General features: G+C 40.0%; 1 protein-coding gene across 1 annotated transcript; it reads left to right on the top strand.

Annotated features, from left to right (window-relative positions):
• The first annotated feature begins 408 nt into the window (after positions 1 to 408).
• Positions 409 to 14,607, top strand: ADNP2 (ADNP homeobox 2). Its single transcript, XM_010285474.1, has 4 exons — positions 409 to 538; positions 2,048 to 2,167; positions 6,187 to 6,276; positions 11,593 to 14,607. The coding sequence occupies exons 2-4, from the start codon at positions 2,060 to 2,062 to the stop codon at positions 14,605 to 14,607; spliced, it is 3,213 nt and encodes a 1,070-aa protein (XP_010283776.1). The 5' UTR covers positions 409 to 538; positions 2,048 to 2,059.
• Positions 14,608 to 15,151: the final 544 nt, after the last annotated feature.

Raw genomic sequence — 15,151 nt, 5'->3', positions numbered from 1 at the left:
ACTAACATTTCTTTTTTGTGAGATAGACATGCCTCAAGAAATGTCTGCTTCACCTTCTTCAGTAGCATCAGTGTATCAGTTAAAGGACTGAGATGGAGGAACTGTTTCCAGTGGAGCCTAACGTATTGAACCACATCTCCTTCTGGCTGATCTGAGCATGGTGACATCCTGTCAGCTCTGTTATTGCCTGCGGTGGACCATGGGGTTGGTGCACATAACCTGCTATCATAGAGGGACTGATCATAAAGCTTTAACCAGAGAGTATACAAATTCCCGGTTGACTTCACTTTAAAAAGAGGATTTTACGTCTTAATTTTACTACTTGGATTTTGATAGAGTGCCAGACTAGTTACTCTGATTTATTCCATTCTGTATAGGTTCCTGTTCCACACCCACCTCAATGGTATCAGAATGTCTTCCAGACTTCTTACCAATAAAAGATATTAGAAAACAAGACTAGCATCTATCAAATGGGGCTCCCTCTCCATTTTTCTCTACACACCTTTCCTTTGGGGGGAGAAGAAGAGGAGAATAGCATGTGAGTTGTTTGAATTTTAATTTAAAAAAACCCCTAAATTATATGTTTTGTACATAAATTAAGGTTTTTTTTTTTTTTTTTTCTTCTTGAGTGATGACATATAGAGTAGAAAGTTTTTTTTTGTTTTTTTCTGCCTTTGGTGAGGTTTAGCTTGTAGCTTCTGCCTTATGTGGAGAGGGGTTTTTGCAGCTGTTTACAGGAAAGTTGTACCTTTCAAGGCAAAGATTTCATGCTGGCAGTCAACTTGCTTTTTTTTGAGAAGTATAGCTTTTCAAGACATTCAGGACCATCAGGACTGAAGTACTGTTTGGGGATTTTCTTTATTTTTTTTCTTGTTTGAACTTGTCCTGGATGGATGAACTTTTCAGCGATAAGGACTGAGACCTTTTAAACTCTATTGAGTCCTCTGCCAGCTATTTAAGAATAAAAAAATACCTGTGAAGCTCCCGGTGACTTTTTTTCAGTGCAGGGTAGTTGTGTTGATTCTGTGCTCATTTAAGTTTCTTAAATGTCAGTCTAAATTGCATTTTGCTGTAATCTAGGTAGGAAGTGATAAAGGCACATACTTCTAAAGCTAAGCCGATGGGGATATGTTATGATATACTGGGAGCTGAAGATAAGCAACTGATGCCTCCATAGCCCAGCTGCATGGGGAGTGATAAAAGCCTACCTGTTGGGAAAGCACTAGACCCTTCCTGGTGGTTATGTTCTAGACAGATGGGCAACCATGCTGAGCAGCAACCCTTCAGATAGATGACCTGCAGCAGATAACCTGTCTGTCTGTAATCTTGCTTTGGTTGTCATCCTCTGTATGTTGAGCTCTGGCTATTGCAGCTTGCTGGAGGGAGCAGGGTAGGGTGTGAATCCAAAGTCTGGAGTAGCAGAATGTGATAGAGCTGTATACACTTAAGCATATTTAGCTACCCATGCCATACATTAATTACATTTTATTTCTGCTTCATTAATACTGTAGTAGCTTGTTCTGTGCCAAGGTGCATGCCAGTTTACAGCAGCAGAAACTTCTGCAGGATTTCTAGATTTTACCAGCAATCATATTTTAAGTATGTACATATGTGACAGCAAACTAAATTATCAAAGAGGCTTCTTATCTCGGCACTAATGTTCAAGGTGAAAGGTGTTGAATTCCTCCTTCCTAAATGTAATTTTCTGAACAGAACTTAGTAAAATTCTGGTGTTCATGTTCTCTTACAAAAACCCCACAAAACACAGTATAGCTGCCATATAGACACAAAGAAATCTGAAAGAAAAACTTGGGTTTTTGTTTAGATAGATGTAGAGGATTTTTTTCCTGCAAAATCAGATTCTGTTTCCTTTAAGAGGAAGCAAGTGATCTACTGGGAAATATTAATGAGACCAGTTCTTTGGCTTAAGGCTTTTGGCCTTTTGTATTTAAGAATACATTTTTCAGACTTTTGTTTTTGTTTTAATACTGTTAAATGCAAGTGCCTGTGTTCAAGTGTTCCATCACTTTTTGTATTTCTTTTTCAGGAAAAGTGCAAAATGTTTCAAATTCCTGTTCAAAATCTTGATAATATCAGGAAGGCTCGAAAAAAGGTGAAGGGCATTCTTGTGGATCTTGGGCTTGACAGCTGCAGGGAATTGTTGAAGGTAAAGCATTTGAAATAATGTAAACCAGTCTAAAATGTAAACCCTTGAAAAATATTTCACTTTTTAGTGTATATATGATACTCCTCTGCCATAGATCTTCATGGTGGGGTCTTTACTTGAAGGATTACGTATGACTGACTACTCATATGCCTGGGGTGTAACTTAGTTTGTTAGTACGTTCAACAAGATGTGTTACAGATGGTGCTGCATATTCTCTGCTAGTAATATTTCAACAAAAGAAATAGTACAGCTTTAGGAAAAAGACCACAGACTAATAAATTGTTATTTGTGTACTACACAATAACTTTTTTCAGTTCTTTTAAAAGCATGCTCAAAGACATTGCATCCCATCTCAAGGGCAAGCCTCTGAAGGATATGCAAATTGTCAGTATTTCTGAAAAGGGACAAGCAATTAGTCCTAGTAATCTTGTTGCAGGCTTCTAAACTTTGTGTCCAGGGAAAAATACTGAACTTGGGTTACAGAGTTGTAGTTCAGTTCTGCATCTTAAAAAGTATATGCAAGTGTACTGGGGTGATCAAGATGAACCAAGTACCATTGTTGTCACTTTCAGGAGAAAGTATTGTGCAACAAACAGGAGGAATTCACACCATCAGATTGGCAAGCCTAATACCAGAAAAAGTGCAAATGCAGTAATGCAACTCAGTGGCTAAACAGTAGTGTATTTCAGCCAGCTGTTGCACAGGCTTTTTTGACTGTTCAGTATGTTCATGGCTTCTCATTGACTGTAGTCAGGAGTTTGGATTAATTCCATATGATGGTACTAAAGTAAGTTAACTCTCTACAGAGAGGTACTGTTATGCCTTTTGTGGTGTTTTTTCTGAAACCATAAGTAAATTTTTGGAAAAAAATGCTTAAGATTAGTGCATAGCTAATTCTGGAATATTCTTGATTACTGCAGTTGAACAATATTTGATATATCTAAATAAGCATCATAAGAGCTCAGGAAAAAGTGTATTTGTCTAGTAATTTCCATTTTCTTACTGATTTTGTTGTGTTGTGTATTGTTTTGTAGTTAAACCTCTAAGAAGCTCTTCTGTCTTGATGTTTGAGGTAGAAGTGTTTTGATGATGGTGGGTTTTTTTGCTATGAAACTGATTGCAGTCTAACTTTTTGATTACAGTGTGGGGTTAATGATGAATGAGGAGTAAGGTGTTTTGTGTTTGGTTGGTTGTTTTTTGGAATGGTGATGGTGTGTGTTTTTGTTTTATTTTTAATAGATGGTGGTTGTGGGGAACGCAGTGAACATTTCCATACTGGAAAAAGCTCTGTAACATGTGAGCCAAAAAAAATACCATCTTAGTTTTTTGCAAATAATTCTCCCTCAACCAAGTTAATAATTTCAGTTTGTTTTTTTTCCAGGTAATCTGGGGCTGGTTTTGGTATAACTAGCAGCAAGAAGAATGGTTTTTAGAACTTGATTTATACTTGGCTCATATGATGATGGTATTCCTTTTTGGTAGAATAGGGTGTGTGATGTGTTAATAGATGAGAAGTAGCTTAGGATTTATTTTTTAATATTGAGGTTGATTTCTGAACGTGGTCCTTGTGAGGAGGCTGGACACTTAGGAAATGGTATGAGATACGATACAAACTTGACCTGCTATCTAAAATTAGTCCTAAACTGTTCTAATAAGGCATGATAACGGACAGTGATTTGTGAGGAAGGTGAAGGAATTTCACATATAAATAGTATCTCTTTGCAGTTTGGAGACATATGGATTAGTTTTTAGGCTAGAAGTTCTTAATTGATCTCTGCTAGGAAGAAAACATGAGCCTTTTGTGCTAGACTACTAGTTTGATTCTCAAAGTAGTACTTTTAAAGACACTGTAATCTCAGAGGCTTTCCTTTAGTGAACTATTTTAGCTTCTTTAACATACTGTGATCTTTAAGTCTTCATTTGAACTCTGAACATTTTATCTTTTTGTTCTGGAGAACAGTGGTAGTTTTAATACAGAGGGGAGGAGAGTTCTTATTTTTAAAATGTTTTTCTCTTAAATTTAGGAATACGCAGTATGCATCAGGATTAATCAGGCTTCTCAGGGCTTTTGGTTCCTTGCTTGTCACCTTTCCCTTCTATTTTCCTCCCCTCCTTGAAGTGAGAAAAGTGGGAAGGACATAATGAGTTAGCTGATCAAAGCTTGCTTCTGGGATGTCAGCATGGGTCTCTATTTTGAACTCTTGCTTTAAACAGCTGTTCGCAGCACTGACTAATTGTAGTGATAAGAATGGTCATCGATCCTTATCAGTGAGTATTTCTCTGTAGGAAATAGCCTTTTCAGCAAAATGATCTAGACTACTATCACACACATCTGGCTTGTGGGAATCTGGTGTTCAAGTCTAGGAGTGTCTCTTGGTGGAGAGTACTCAAACCAAGAGCAGAACATGTTTGGGGTAGGCCATAAACTTCAAGAAAACTTTTTTAACAGTGTGTAATTCACTTCGGTGTGTTCGGCTGAAGAATTGTTAGTAAATCGTGAGTCTCTTTGTTTTCTCTGTCAAACATACGTAAGAAAAGCATCATGTTCTCTAAGGCTGTGGGATTTCTCTTGTTCCATGCAAGGGTTCTTTCAAAGGTGCTTTTTTTTAAGGTTTGGCTGAAGGGCAAATAAATTACTCATTTTTTTTTTTGATGTTGATTAGAATGGAAAATTAGAATGGAAAAGGTTTGTTGCCCTGAGCTCTTCAGGATTCTCCTAGGGGAAACTTGGAGGTTGAAAAAGCTACAAAGCTTATTGCAAACTTAGCTAAATTTTTTTCTAGATTCTTAAATAAATCACTGGCATGCCCCTCTGGCTCACTATAATGTGTTATACACACAGGGATGCTCACATCTGTATGGTGTGGACAGGAGCAGAGTGCAAACAGGATTGTGTATTTGTTTGACTGCTAGAGGCTTTGTTTCTTTTTGTTGCTCAGTATGTCCTGTGTTTCTTATAAATTTCAGATGTGTGGGGTTTTTTTGAGCACAAACTGATCAGATTTATGAATTCCACTACTCTTGAAGGTGATCTAATCTTAAATGGTCCTTACCTGCTTCTGCTCTTCCAATGGGGTTTGGTGCAGAGGTGAAAACATCTCACCTTCTCTAAGCGTCTTGCAGAATTCTGAGTGAAGAGGTGTTTGTGAAAGGGAAGGGGAATGTGATGAGAGAAGGAATGCTAGTTTTCTGAGGGTTAAGCCTGGATTCGTAGCCTGTGTTTCATCTGCAATGCTCTAGTGTGCTGTTGAAGCCAGCCTAGGTTCTTCAGATGTGCCTAGCAAACAGGAATCCAGTTACTTTTTTCATTAAGTTTGTGTTTTGATATGTGTGGGTCTCAGAAAATTGGAGAGGAACTTAAGATTTTTAGAGTAGTGGCTGGCTTTGGTTTGATGAACATAAACTGCTCTGATGGGATCGATTAGAAGAATGCTATAACGAAGGTTGTTTACCCTGACACAGTTGTTCCAGATGTGACAATGTTGTTGCTTTCACAGCTTGAGGAAAAAATACTGTTGACTTTAGAAATAAGCTTCTGGGATTGTCTTCGTTTTTCCAAATTAAAAGCATAGAAATGCTAAGAAGATTTAATACTAAAACCTGTCACAAAGCAAACCATAGCAGTAGCTAATAATTGGAAGTAGATAACGAAGTATTACAGATTTAGGAGGAGGAAAGTAGAGGGATAAAATATCTTTCACTGTTCACTGTGAACTCAGCTAGAAGCAATGGAATTAAAGTATAAATATTTTCACTCCTATATTTTCAGTAACTACGAAGTCTTCAGAACGACTACTATATTACGAGGCAGTCATATGAACAAGTATTTGAGGTAAAATAAATCAGAGGGATCAAAGAATTAATTTCTTTGAACTGAATTTTGAAACCTGTATCTGAATACTGTACAGACTTTCCATTCATCTTCCTTTTTTCTTTTTCCTTGCTCCATATTGAGACTATTTTTGTATTCAGAACAGACTGCAAAAGCAGATTATTTCTTGTGGTTTTTTTTCTTTTAGAATCTTAAAAGTTTTGACCCAGGTGAAAAACACTTTTGTAACACTTCATGGAGTGATGTCTCTCCTTGGGAGTCTGTGGGCAAAAGGAAGGTATGTATATTTGTATTTCTGGATAGATGTGCATGTGGAGTTGCTGAATTTTATAATTTTCATAAGTCCTGGAAAAGTTAAAATACACGTTCTTATGGTAAAAAAAAAAAAGCTCGAACATCTGTTTTCTAAGCACTATTAGTGAATGTTTGTTCTTTTCCTCTATGTCCTTCCCTGTGATGCAGCTGGTTATAAGGACTACATATGCTGTTTGCTGTCCTTAAGGATACAGCCTTGAACGTCAGTATTTAAGGTGTCACACTAATGTTCTGCCTTTTTAGCCTAATCTGGTGTGTAGTCTTAACATGCTGTGAAACAATTGTTTCATTGGAAGAGTGAAAATGTGATTGCATAGATGTAAGTGGATTAAACTGAAATTATTGTTCAGTGGCTTGGGTAGGGTTGCGGTGGAAAACATATTCTGGTTAGATTTGTGTATGTGGAACAGCTTTTATTTCTACATAGCTGGAATCTTGTGTGAAGCTAGAATCAACAAGAAAGGCAGGGCTGAGATGAGCAAACCAAAGCATTTCTATAATTTTAAATTCTAGCAAGTTTCTTAAGACACTACCTAGAGCATAGGAGTATATCCAGAAGGAAAAGGTAGTGTTTTCTCAGTCTTGCTGAAGAATCTTAGGGCTCCTGGTTGCTTCCATGAGGAGGGCCTGTCAACGGTGTGTGAACAGTGGTGGGTCTGCTCTTTTCATCCTGAATCAAAAGGCAATGGTTTAGAATAGTGTGGTGGTTTTCCAGGATCTCTTTTTATCTGACTTTGCCATCTTTAAAACAAACTGAGCCTGCTAAGTGCAATAGTTGCATTTTTTAACAAAGTCCTCAGTGTATACAGGCTGAGCAAATAAAGCCACTCAGTCTTTGCCAAACTGTCATTGAGTAGAAAGTGACCCCTCCCCCTCTTCAGGACCTTTGTCTGCTTTGTCTCCTAGTTCTGCTTTTCTGAACGGGTTCACCCATGTAAGACTGGAGGTTCATCTTGTTCACATCAATTTGTGGATGCAAAGAGACAAATATGACTTGTTTGACTAGGTCCATAAAGTCAGATTGCATCTAGCCTCTTACCGCCTCTTCAGATAAGGCTTACAGTTACCTTCAGTCAAGACTACCTTTAGTTTAGGTGAATGGAATAAATCATGTTAATGGTTATGGTGGTCTCTCCCCCCACACTTTTTTATTTCTTCCCTATGCACGTGGAAGACTTCTCCTTTTATCAGGTCTCCTGGCTCCAGTCAGCGTGTTACCTGAGCTCTAGCCATGCTGATTTTGTCTCTTTTGCCTTTTCGTCCACCTTCTGACTAAAAGAAAGTCAGTGTTGGGAGATCATCTTTTAGATGAGCAGGGGAGGTTCGCCCTTCTCCCCAGACATGAGACAGGGAAGAGGATGATGAAGACAGAGCAAGTGAAGCTTCCTGTCTAAAACATAAGGTGAAGGGTTTTTTTCTCCATTTTCCTTCCACAGTCCTTTAGGAAAAATGATTAGTAATTTCGATGAAAATTGAAAAGAACTAAAAATCATGCACTACAGAGGGAATCTTCTTTCATCCCTACTGTCTGGAGAGAGGCCAGGCAGAGACCTGATCCTTTACCAGAAGGGATGAATACAGATCCTGACTCAGCTAGTCAGCATGATCAGTAGTGTCGATACCTGTCCAAGAAACAACATTGGAATCTGATCTGATGACCTTAAGTCTAGAGTTCATAATGGGTTGCTGTGGAACAGATTTGCCAAGCTATGTCTTTGGGTGCTAAACTTATTTCTATCCATTTTCTTTAAACAACTATGGTTTCTTGATACATATCGTTCACATATCGTGGCATCGTGCTGCCTAGATTTGGGGAAAAAAGAAGTTGGTCATTCAGGATGTTCTATTCCAAAGTTGTTGCTATAAGGGGAAAATAAGTTGTTTGAGCTTACATCAGAAACTCAGTAGGCTGGAGAAGATGTCTTATTGAGATTATAGAATCTTTGGGTTGGAAGAGACCTTCAAAGGTCATCTAGTCCAATCCCCCTGCCATGAGGAGGGACATCTTCAACTAGATCGGGTTGCTCAGAGCCCCGTCCAACCTGACTGTGAATGTTTCCAGGGATGGGGCATCTGCCACCTCTCTGGGCAACCTGTGCCAGTGTTCCACCACCCTCATTGTGAAAAATGTCTTCCTTGTATCTAGTCCAAATCTCCCCTCTTCTAGTTTAAAACCATTACCCCTTGTCCTAGCGCCACAGGCCCTGCTAAAAAATCTGTCCCCATCTTTCTTATAAGCCCCCTGTCTGCCCCCTTTAAGTACTGGAAGGCTGCAATAAGGTCTCCCTGGAGCCTTCTCTTCTCCAGGCTGAACAATCCCAACTCTCTCAGTCTGTCCTCACAGGAGAGGTGTTCCATCCCTCTGATCATTGTTACGGTCCTCCTCTGGCCCTGCTGCAGCAGGTCCATGTCTTTCCTGTGCTGAGGGCTCCAGAGCTGGACTCAGGACTCCAGGAGTGGTCTCAATGAAAGTGGAGTAGAGGGGCAGAGTCACCTCCCTCAACCTGCTGCTTTTGATGCAGCCCACTGGGCTGCAAGTGCACATTGCTGGCTCATGTCCAGCTGCTTGTCCGCCAGTACCTGCAAGTCCTTCTTGGCAGGGTTGCTCTCAATCCCTTTGTCCCACAGCCTGTACTGATACCAGGGGTTGCCCTGACCCAGCTGCAGGACCCTTGGCCTTGTTGAACCTCATGAGGTTCACATGGGCCCATTCTTCAAGGCTGTTCAGGTCCCTCTGAATGGATGAGGAGTTGGTGGTTTCTACCATTAGTGCTATTTTTAGGGAGACATTAATAATTCTGGGAGAACTTTGGTTTTTGGAAGCTATTGTCTTTCTGCTTGTCTCTAGTTTGTGGGGAATATGAGATTACACAAGGGAAAAGTGTTACTGCGTTCTGGGGTATGTTCTTTGGAACGGGACTAAGAGAGTTTTCCTAAACACCTCTAAGCCTTTTTGGATGCCATTTGTACAGTTTAGGGTTGTGCTGGTAAATCTCCAAGATGCTTTATTTTTCCCAAGCGGCTTAGAATTCTCATTTTTTCAAATTTTCTATAAAACAGATGCCATTGGTGGACCGTAGCAGCCATTGCAGACACAAAAAGCAGCGTAGATGCGTGTGCAAAGAGAAATGCTGACAAAGTGATTTTCTAAGGTGTCTATGTGGAAGAGCTCTTATTTCATAGAGAAAACAAAGTAGCGGACTTCCACATACTTCTGTTCTGCTGAAACAGAATTTTTGGGGATTTTGATGTCGTTGTGTTTTGGTTTTTTTGAGCTAAGTAGTGGGACTTTAGGATTTGTCCTAATTTGGTAGAACTTGAGGTACAGGACTTTTTTTTTCCTTTTGCTGAAGTGCCATAATTTTTACCTCCATCAAAAAAGAAATTAACTAAGAAGGCATGGAACATTATTTCCTTTAGACTTACCAGTATGCAGGTACTGAGGTGGTTTCTGAGTGGTATACTGCAATATTTGTTTGTATAAGAAGTAAAAACAGCATTACTATGGAATGGTAAATTAATTCAGCACTTGGACCACTTGTAGAGTGTTCTCACTCGCACCCAACTACAATTGTTCAGACCTGGCTGCAAGGAAATACTGACAGTGTATTACACTACGGTATAAGTGTATGGGGACAGAAAGACCCAAACCTGAAATGGGTGTGGGAAGTACAGAGTGTATGCACCCAGTATTTAAAAGTATATAAGCCTTTCTAAACCTCTGACAAGTAATTAAAATAAGCAGTCACCTCTCTGTCACCTGACTTCTTCAGAAGTATGACTAGCAAGGTGCAGCTTTTAATAATGCTCTGTATGCTTCTTTAGTTCAGTAGTGTCAGTGGCCTTTCCCTTCTCAGTATACTTTAAAAGTAAGATTGAAGCTGCTTCTAATTTGCTGTGGTGCTGTTTACTAGCAGCCGAGACCAGACACCTAAAGAGTGTAAGTAGAGGGTAATTTGCTGATACCTTCGCAGTGTAGTCGTCTTCAGCAGCCCTAGCTAGCCAGTGGCTTTATCTGACCCAGTCTTTTGAATTTGGAGGTTAGATTTTTGGTTATCATCAGGAGACTCTGTTAGTACTGCTAATAGATGACACCTTCACAGCTATATGAAATGACAAAATAACTGCACAAATTTTTGCTACAGTTCTTTATAACATGTCTGTGACATGTATGTGGGTGATCTAGCTAGGCTGGACGCTGTAGTGGTGGAACAGCTTGTTCCCTTTGGATGGTGTTTCATAAAGGGTGGAAGTCAGTAAGGTGAAAAACACATCTGAGGGAACAGACAAGTTCCATTAGACGTTTGAGAGTGCAGATTATTCACCTGGATGTTACTGTGACTGAGTCTGTAGTTTTTGGCAGGAGTCAGGGTTAACTTCCTAGGAAGCTGATGGGAAAAAATGGTTGACAGGGCTATGTTTTCTGGAAGGAGCAAGTAATGTTCATGTGGATATGAAAAGTAGTGCTGTCAAGGGACATGTAATTGAGGGAGGAAACCACTTACAGAGTGGAAGATATTTCCGTTTATTTTTATACAGTTAAAATATTTTTCTGAGAAGAATCTATATGCTCCGTAATGAGTGTGCTAGAGGAAATTTCTTAAAGAAATGACTCTGATGGGATGTCCAGTATGTTGACATAATATGAAGACGTCATTGCTGCTTTATCATAACGGGGGGTTTATTCCTTTCTCTTTCTATTGTTAATCTGGCTCCAAAAAAAGGTTCTTAAAAAATGAGTCTTTGGTGGCTTTGCTGGGAGAGGTACTTTTTGGAGAGCTTTCAGTTGAAGGGTAGGGTATTGAAATACACTCTCCCCTCGCCCATCTCTCTTCTCTCTTTTTCTTCAGTAAATAGGAGGTGGTCTTGAACTAAATAAAGCTTTAAAAGTGTCATGTTAAAAGGGCTGCTATTCCTAATTGCTAAGGCTTCACCTCCTATGTACAGTGGTATACAAATTCTTTTTAGCTTTTTCTGTGATTCCCATCTTTAAAAACAGGCTTCAGAATTACTTCTTGTGAACGCGAGTAGAAACGAACTCTGCTAAGCCTTCTTAATAAATTACAAAAAAGCAAAAAGGGCACAAATGTTTCTCCCTTTAAATATGTCCTCTTTAAGTCTACTTTTCAAAAACAGATCTCCATGAAACTGAGAAGATACATGCTGTACATCCAGTGAAGGCATTTTTGACAGGTGATAGTGCAGACTTACTTTCAAACAGATAACAGGGATTTAGGAACTGGCGGTTTCTAAGTGGGTGTTTTTGTTTTGTTTGCAGAGATACAGAACAAAGCCGTACTGCTGTAGCTTATGCAAGTTCTCGTCAAAATTGCTTACTTCATTCAAGAATCACTTGCATCGTTACCATGAGGATGAAATGGACCAAGAGCTGGTGGTTCCTTGCCCAAAATGTGCATTTGCTTCTGATCCCAAAATAGTGGGAAAACATATCCGGATGTTTCATTCACCTAATAAAAGAATACAGAACTATACAGTCAGCATTTTGGATGGCATGAAACAATTCAGGAGCGACATCATAAACTTTACGTGTCTAAAATGTCACTTTACAGACACATTGTATTACAATATGAAGAAACATGTGCTGATGAACCATTTTCAAAACTTAATAAGTACGTATTTTGGCCAGAAACCTGATGAAAGTAAAGAGAATTCAATTGAGCACTACTGTAAAAAATGTAATGCTTCTGCAAACAGCCAAGATTCTTTAATGTACCATGTCTTGACAGCTGAAACACACCGAGACCTGGAGAACAAACTTCGGTCTGTGATTTCAGAACATATTAAGAAACCAGGACTTGTGAAACAAATGCATATTGCTCCAAAGCCTCCTCAAGGTGTGGCAGTGGCTGCTCCATCTGCGGGCCCTGCCGCTGCCCCAGCAGGTTCCGTCACAGCTCCGGCTTGCATCCAGCTTGCATTTCCACAGAATAATCAAAACCAGACCGTGGTGCAGCCAAAAGCAGTTCCAAACACAGTCAGATCACTGACTGTTCCAAGTGCCTCTGGTAGCCTTCCACATACAACTTCTGCTCTGGTTGTAACCCCGTCGCACGTTACTCTGGTATCTAGTAATCTTCCTGTAGGTCAGAATAACGTTAATATTCAGCCGCCGCCTTCCCAGCCTATCATTGTTTCCCATAGGCTCCCCCTTAATCAGCCTGTGAGGGCTGGAGCTATTCCTCTTAATCATTCTGTTGGGACTGTAAATAGAACTGTGGCCCCTGCAGTTATTCCTCTTAATCAACCTGTCAGGCCTGGGCTCTTTCCTATTAATCAACCCATTGGTACTATAAATGGCCCGGTTGCAGCTGGAGCGCTGCCTGTTACTCAGCCTGTCAGCCCTGTGAATCAACAGGTTGCACCAGGAATCCTCCCTGTGAATCAACCGGTGGCACCAGGAGTTCTCTCTGTCAACCAGTCTCTGGGGAATGTGAATAGACCCATTGGTCCCGGGGTCCTTCCTGTGGCGCAGACAGTTGCATCTGGCGTTCTACAGGTTAACCAGCCTGTTGCCTCTGGGGTTGTTCCTGTCAGACAGCCTGTCAGACCTGGGTTTCTTCAGCTTAATCAGCCTGTTGCCCCAGCAGTTATCCCAGTAAATCAGCCAGTTCAGCCTGCAGTTTCTCAAAACACAGCTTTTTTGACTGCAGGTTCTATACTTCGTCAGTTGATTCCAACTGGTAAGCAAGTTAATGGGATACCTACGTACACGCTTGCCCCAGTTTCAGTTACTTTGCCTGTACCTGCTGGTGGTGGAGTAGCAACTGTTACGCCAGCACAAGTGCCCATCCAACTAATGCAGCCTGGGACAGTAGCTCAGTTGTCCCAGTCGCCGGCTAGTGCACCCTCTCCTCCAGTGGTTTTGACGTCTCAGACTATATCGTTACAAGCCTCCCCACCTGGTCCTGAAACAAGTCAGGCTGTTAGACAGGCTAAGCAGTGGAAGACGTGCCCTGTTTGCAATGAGCTTTTCCCGTCAAATGTCTACCAGGTGCACATGGAGGTGGCCCACAAACATGGTGAAGTAAAAATGGAGGAAACCCTGGAACCTGACAAGCTTGCAGCTTGCGCACCCTTTCTGAGGTGGATGACAGAAAAGACAGTCCGGTGTTTCTCTTGTAAATGTTTTCTCTGTGAGGAAGAGCTCATGAAACATCTCTTGATGCATGGCTTAGCTTGCTTGTTTTGCACAGTTACTTTCCATGACTTAAAAAGCCTCGTGGAGCACAATAAAATTACACATAATGGGAAAAAGCAGTTACATGCAGATTATAGCAACAGAGGATTTCAGCTAGGTAATGATGCTCAGGGTGACCTTGTGTTTCCACACTTTGATTTCAGTACAGTGTTACCAAAAGAAGACATTGGTGAAAGAGAAGTACATTTGGCAGTGCTTGCTGGCCTAAATTCAAGGACGCTTGTCCCTGTTTACATCAAAGTGAAACCTCAGACAGCAGAAGTGAACAGTAGATGCAACAAAAAAGTGTTAACTTGTCCCTTTTGCTTTGGTACGTTTGTTAGTAAAGAAAACTATGAAATGCATTTGAAAGAGCGGCATCATATAATGCCAACTGTACATACAATTTTAAAGTCTCCTGCTTTCAAGTGCATCCACTGTTGTGGTGTGTACACTGGAAATATGACTCTAACAGCTATTGCTGTACATTTGCTCCGTTGTAGAAGTGCTCCCAAAGACAGCAACTCAAGTGTGAAGATGCAGCTTGAGCGTACTGAGAAGAAAGAGCTACTGTTTGTGAATGGTGAAAAGCACGATTCTGTGATACTGAAAAGAAAGCAATTGGATTCCTGCTTTGTTGCAGAAGACCAAAGGAACAAGGAACAGCAGCCTCTGAGCTTAAGTACTGGCATAGCTCTATCTCCAGAAAATGAAATGAATTCAGGGGTAGTGCCTTTCAAACGACAAAAGACTAATACCAGGACTGAGATGAAGAAGCTTCCGTCGAGTGAGGATCTTCGCATTCTAGCAGTAGATCCTAAGCAGTATGATCACAATTCGTATGAGGCTCAAAAACAGTTTTTGACAGACTACTTTCATGAGAGGCCATATCCTTCTAAAAAAGAGATGGAATTACTTTCCTCGCTGCTATATGCGTGGAAAATTGATGTTGCATCCTTCTTTGGAAAAAGGAGGAATATATGCTTAAAGGCGATAAATAATCACAAACCATCTGTGCTGCTGGGTTTCAGTATGTCTGAACTAAAAAATATTAAGCACAGTTTGAATATAAAAGATGAACCATTAGATATGTAAACAAGCTTTTTATAACAGCTAAAAGCAATCCTTAATTGCATACTTACTGATTTAGCAGTTTATTGTATTGTTTGTTTTAACTTGCAGACTGGCCTGTTGAAGGGTCCAGTAGTACAAAAAGTCCCGTTCATTTGTGACCGTTATTGTGAAGGGCACACGTAGTTGTGTATTTGAAAAAGCTAAAACCTTCAGACTTACACATCTGGAATTTGTTTTAGCTTTTTACTTTTTCTGGAGTAGTGTTTTTTGGGTTTTTTTTTTTTGTTCTGTTTCCCTTTCTTCCCCTCCAGGCTCCCATTAGACTTTTTATACCACCATGTAAAACATTTGTCCTGTTAAAAACAAATTTTATTTTATTTTTCTGCAATGTTGTCATCTTTTCTAAATAATAAAATGTATAATGTTGGTTAAAACACTGAGGTAAACTATGTGAAAAACATCTGTTTGATTATTTGTGGTTTTAAGTCCTATTTTTTTTAACCTGTTCTTGTTTTATCTACTGAAGAAGTGATTGTAGCCTTTACATCCATTGCCCCTTCAAATT

This window comes from Phaethon lepturus, unplaced genomic scaffold (assembly GCF_000687285.1).
Source record: "Phaethon lepturus isolate BGI_N335 unplaced genomic scaffold, ASM68728v1 scaffold20234, whole genome shotgun sequence".
Lineage (NCBI taxonomy): Eukaryota > Metazoa > Chordata > Aves > Phaethontiformes > Phaethontidae > Phaethon > Phaethon lepturus.
This window is presented reverse-complemented; position numbering and strand designations above follow the sequence as displayed.